The following is a 5,900-nucleotide window of genomic DNA, read 5'->3' on the forward strand; positions in this document are numbered from 1 at the left end:
GTATTTTTGTACATACATGTCTTCCGCTGTGTATTATGCATGTAGACATAGCACGATTTCCTTCACTATCAACCATTGAGATAGAATTAAGCTTGAGTTAAGAGGACTTCTGGCGAACAAAAAATGAAGCTAATTGTGAAAATAACGTACATGGAACTTAAGAAGGATAGAGAGGTTTTGGTGACTCCAATCACCAACTAGTATAGAAAATTCATATAAACAGAGGAGAGAGAGGGAGTGACGAGCGTTTCCCTCTAAATCTATACAACTAGAATAAGATGTTAAAGAGTCCAATCAAAGTATTGTATCGTCGTAATCAACACTATTGCATAAGTGAATTTGAAATATTACATCATCGCGATCAAACTGTTGTCTAACCACAATCACTATCATTGTATAAGCTAGTTTCTCACAATACGATTTCCTATAGACTTCTTCTGCAGGGTATTTTTTCCCTTCCGAAGGCCACATGAAATAGGAGGTCAAATGGTAGATGATACTCGGATCAATCTCCCGGTACCCATATTTTGATAACACGAAAGGATTTTTAAATAATTTCATTTGTTATCAAAATCTTTAAAAAAAAAGGGAAAGGGGAAAAGTTATATTAAAAAAAACATCGCTTGATCAACAAAGGCTGGTGTCCACCAGTTAGCACTGACATAATCTTAATCTAATAATAATAAATATTTAAGGCATAAATATCTATTCATACAGCCAATATTATAGATGTTATGAAAATGACGCTTTAACCACAAACGACCAGCAGACGAAAATTGGGAGACCCACAGACCATGACCTTGATAATGAAAGTGCAGCAAACTCGAATTAGCAGCTAAAGTCCTTTCCCCCCCTCTTGAACTTAAATCTTAATCAGCAATCCTACCCAAATTCCTTACAAACCGTGTAAAAATAAAACTCTGGAACCTGAGTTTCTAAAGTTACAGACCAAACTGAAAGCACATAGCAAGGAATTCACTAATACTTTACAAACCTAATGCAAGGAAGAATATTACTGTGCCATCGATATACAGAAGGCAAGCTGTAGAATTCAAACTTACATTAAAACCGGAAACAAAGAGAAGTAAACGGTGTGGTCTCCATGCTATAACTCATTAAAGCTTAATAGAAGAAACTTCGTCGCCTCTGCCTCAAGTCCGGTTAGATCTAGTTCTATCCACTTGTATCGTATGAGAATCAAGCGTTGAGAGGATTTGAGGCATTGACATCCCACCGGAGACAACAATTTCTGTTCAAAACAAGTATTAGACAATTTCACCAACCCGATGAAAATATGCGTAAGATGAAATACTATCTTTTGTCCAAGAAATTCATAAGGCATAATACCTATTAGGATTAGTTGCAGATGTACCCCATGAACTATGGATGTACAACTACTCTTCCCGTCTAAACTATTTTATTAGCGCTTACACCTCAAACAACGGCATTATTTCTCCCACTAGGTTGAGTATCACGTCGAAAACATGAGATGATAAGTTACCTTTTGCCTTCAGTTGGACTAAATTGCCCTCTAAATTGGCGGTACAAAACTGACTGTTTGATTTTAAGGGGAGTAAGTGCTAATAAAATAATTTATGAGGGATTAACTGGCTTCACGCTGGGGGTGTATCTGCAATTAACCCTTTCGATTATGGGTATAGGCATGCAGAACGAGTGGATTTTAAGTATGTTGTATGCCTCCATGAAGATAGTATCATGCAGATAGCGGCATCATACCAATTCCTTCACGGACAGATAAGTTCGGTCTAATCACATCCTCAGAGTTGATTAGGAATACATCACCAATGTAAAGATGGTTTGTTGGCACATAGACACAGAAGAGCTCCTCTTCCCCAGAATAACTCTGTTAATACAAAAGGAAAAGAATGTAAAATAAAATTCAGTAAAAAATTGAAGATGCGTGTATATAACTAGCACATAAGCACAGGAAAGAAATGCATCAGAGAAAAAAATTATGATGCACCTTCAGAAAGACTGAAAAAATATGAGAAACACAGATGCATTTCTAGTAGAAAGGAACACTTCCTTGAAAGTTATACAAGCACATGTAAGCCACTGTGACCAGAGCAAACAAATTGTTTACCTACCTTGTCTAACTAATCAACATAACTCATTCAGTTCAAGAGGTTATTCTGTATACTATGTTATGATCTGCACCTCACGCATGATTTCTTCAAAGGAACCAAGAATCCTCGCAAAGCGTGTTAGATAACAGTGGAGGATATACCAGATTCGTGCATCAGATTCATCAGAATATGTTCATACTGTTGGTATCGTCATAAACAAAATAAGTATAAACAACAACCTTGTGCCCGTGATTCACGAACTAACTAAAATTTACTTTGAACCCCCTTTTGAAAGAGGTTGAAAATATTTTAAGCCACTTGATCTCTAACCCTTACCAGCTTAATGTGCACATCGGTAGATCACCCAATGGATGGCCCACCATTGAGTACTCATAAATCATATGTAGACCAGTTCTAAGGATCAATCGCCATATTATGTGTTTTCTTGTGAGTGTGTGTGTGTTTTTATGTATATATGTGTGTGTCACCTATTGGATGGCTCGCCTTCAAGTTCACAAAACTTATACAAAAATAAATATTTCAATAAAAGAGGCTTGTTTGAAACGCACATAATATAACAAGGATCATGGATCTTGACTACAAACCTGAAGAACAACAGAAGATGTAATGAATCCAAATGCATATTCACCAATTCTGGGGTGCCTTATAATGGCTACTTCCTTGAAGGCTTGTGTATTTTGATCTGGAATGGGGGATGTCACTAATATATAATATAAGTGTACATTCTTAAGATCAAGAGGAGGAAATTACCAGGTGATATGGCTGAGCTAATCTGTTTAGATGCATTGTATATATGGCGAACAAATGGCATCCGCTTGATAAACCACTCGCCAAGGCTAAGGACGGATGCCCCAAGCCATGATGACATGAACACACCAACCAAGAAAATGAACAGTATGGAAGTTATGAAACCAAGTCCTGGAGAAAATAAATTTTGGTAAACATTAAAGTTGAGAACGAGAAGAGGCCAAGTAGGTAAACATTAAAGTCGAAAACGAAACAGAAGTATGAAATCAGTGTGCATTATCTCTTTGCATGGTACGCTATGTTTTGAACTGCCGAAATCAAATCAAAATGAAGTAAAAGAGACATGACAAAAGAAACAAATATCAAGAAGATAAAGCTGCGAGCAAAAAAAGTAAAATAAGAGAAACATTCGCACCATTTCTAAGAGATGGGTGCCCAACTCTCTATGCAAGTAAAAAACTGTTTAAGCTTAACAACAACAACAACAATAAAACCTAGTTGGGCTGGCTACATGAAACCTACTCTTTAACTCAGTTCCATCGAGTCTATCTCTTCCATTAAGCTGGTCATTATCATATCCTTCTTAAAAGCAAGCTCGCTTAGTACTACCTCTAGTCCTCCTTCCAGTTGTTTAAGGTTAACAATAATCAATTATATCTTAGCATAATACTGTTGTGATTTAGAAAATCAATAAAACACAAATGAAATGACTAAAGACAAAATGGTATCTCAATTCTTGCTATCAGGTTTCACTAGGAAAAAACTTGACTACCAATAGAACATTCTTATTTCTACAACATTAATAAATACTCACTAAACATACACTGTCAGAGCATGGATTTGAAGCTCCAAATATAAGGAAATCGATAAATTGGTTGGGCATTCAGAAGAAATATATTTGGGAGTTCATCTCAAAGCTAGAGTTTGTAAAGTAATTGTAAGCTGTCTGATGGAAAACATGAATTAGCTAGAAATATTTTGGAACAATAAAGTGGTAAGGTTGATGGCATAAGCTATACATTTATTTCCTTAGAACCAAAATAAGAAGTATTCCCAGGAAAAGGGAAAAAATCGAGAAATACCTACCAAAGATGTTGATTCCAAGTTGAGCATATATTGGGGAGAAGAATCCATCCACGAAATGGATGAACCACCAGGTGATGTAAAAGGTAATCGCAATCGGAAACAGGATAACACTGCAGAATGAAATAAAACATGAGTGCATAAGTTGCTTGACCATTGAACTGGCATCAGTTAAATAACTGAAGAACATGGAATTAGAAGGACTTGGAATTCACAGTTCATTTGGATAAGTTCCGACATAAAATTGTTCAAAAGAACATAGAACTGAGTAATTCCATAAAAATATTCCCTAGAATATAGAAATAAGTCTCAATAGATTTTACGTATGGATTTCATATCCACTGCAGTAAATTAGTGCTGAATAATTCAACAATATTTTTTCCTTATTAATCAACCAACTTGGTCCTACACCCCTTTAACTTCCAATAGGATGTGGGATTCCAGGTCAAGGTGCATATGCCAAATCTATACATGTCCTTTATTTAATGGATCAAGGACCTCGAGTATACTTGATGCACATAGTAGTCCGGTTGCCAGTATCTGATCTGCCTAACTTGATTACGCGCAGTCAACTAAAAATATAAGAAATTACTTTTTTTAATTGTTGTACTGTAGGAAGTTGAGGTGAGGCATAATATTAGAAATTTAGAACAATCTGCTATGCATGTTGCTTATGACTTAATGTAACTGCCTGTCAAATGAACGAACTATAAATAAATAATCACAAGAAATTACAAACTTTCCCATTAATCAGGGCACTTGAAAAGAGTTGGCAAGGCATTTGCATGTAACAGGGAGGAGACAAGTTGGAGGGAGGAATGTTCTCCCATGACCATTCCTTCCCTACCGAGCCGCCTCTCTTGGCCATTCGAAGTACTTACCTCAAATTGGAGCAGCGTGCCTCCGACCCACATACAACAGAAATCATTTTCTCTTTACAGGTAGGGATCATGTATATCTGAATTACTGATTGGTGTCTCTATATCTGGCCTCTGTTATGTGTGCGTGGGGGCATGTCAATACAATTTTACAAAATTAAAAGATTGATTGACTGAATCAGGCAATGAATTGAACTAGAAAGGAATGAACCTGCTTATTAAGCTTCTTAAATAGATTTTTCTATAAGGTTGCTAAACAATATTGAGGAAAAGACTCGGTAACAAATAAAGGAAAATACTTCAACTATATAGTCAATTATGAAAGTCATCAATAAGATAATAGGCAAAACAAACTCACCATCCAGTCATGAATTTCTTTGAGGCCCAACTGCGGATAACTTTATAAAATGCCTAGATTGGAAAAAAATAATAATTAGCAAAACTATAACAAAATATTCAACATAATTGCATTGAGAACCTAAGAGGAACTAAAAACGAAGGACTACATATGTAACAAAATTCTTTTAGAAAAGAAGGCAATGCTTTCAGTGCGCCAATGTGAATCGTATCATATTGGAACATCTAAATCATTGTTTAAAAAACCACAGACGTAACTTATAGTAAAATCTATCAAAGAATGGATACAGTATCCCAATTTATCAATTCCCAAACAAAGATCCAAAATTTTAGTCAGGGCTAATCAACTGATACAAGCTCTTTTTCTAGAGGAAAGATGTCCAAATGATACCATTCTGGTGATATGTCGTTTCAAACCAAGTTATAGATTTTGTGTCATTTAGTCCCATAGCAACACACATGATACATGTGTCGTCATTTCGTTTTCAAGCAAGTGGATCGGGTTATGAAACATAATGCTCGTGGATGGAAGATAGTTAAAATAGCATCCAGTCCAGAGCTATGGGTAAATTGCACCTGTCCTTTGTTACCAAAGTGTGTGAATCAAGCTCTGTCTCAGGTTGTGTGAGATGATATGATGGAGGAGGATCAACCGATGTTAAAGTTTATCAGTAACAAGTCTAATCTTTGACATTATGTGACAGACAGATGCGATGATAGACAGATG

General features: G+C 36.0%; 1 protein-coding gene across 1 annotated transcript in view; it reads right to left on the reverse strand.

Moving 5' to 3' along the window:
- LOC109823589 (protein LIKE COV 1-like) overlaps positions 703-5,900 on the reverse strand; it is a 12,179-nt gene continuing 6,981 nt past the window's right edge. Inside the window, exons 2-7 of the mRNA XM_020389870.1 lie at positions 5,175-5,227; positions 3,942-4,051; positions 2,859-3,026; positions 2,693-2,790; positions 1,738-1,864; positions 703-1,249 (exon numbers count right to left, since the gene is read on the reverse strand). Coding sequence (XP_020245459.1) covers positions 1,152-1,249; positions 1,738-1,864; positions 2,693-2,790; positions 2,859-3,026; positions 3,942-4,051; positions 5,175-5,227 — 654 coding nt within the window. The 3' untranslated portion in view covers positions 703-1,151. The remainder of the gene's footprint in view (positions 1,250-1,737; positions 1,865-2,692; positions 2,791-2,858; positions 3,027-3,941; positions 4,052-5,174; positions 5,228-5,900) is intronic.

This window comes from Asparagus officinalis, chromosome 1, assembly GCF_001876935.1.
Source record: "Asparagus officinalis chromosome 1, Aspof.V1, whole genome shotgun sequence".
Classification (NCBI taxonomy): domain Eukaryota; kingdom Viridiplantae; phylum Streptophyta; class Magnoliopsida; order Asparagales; family Asparagaceae; genus Asparagus; species Asparagus officinalis.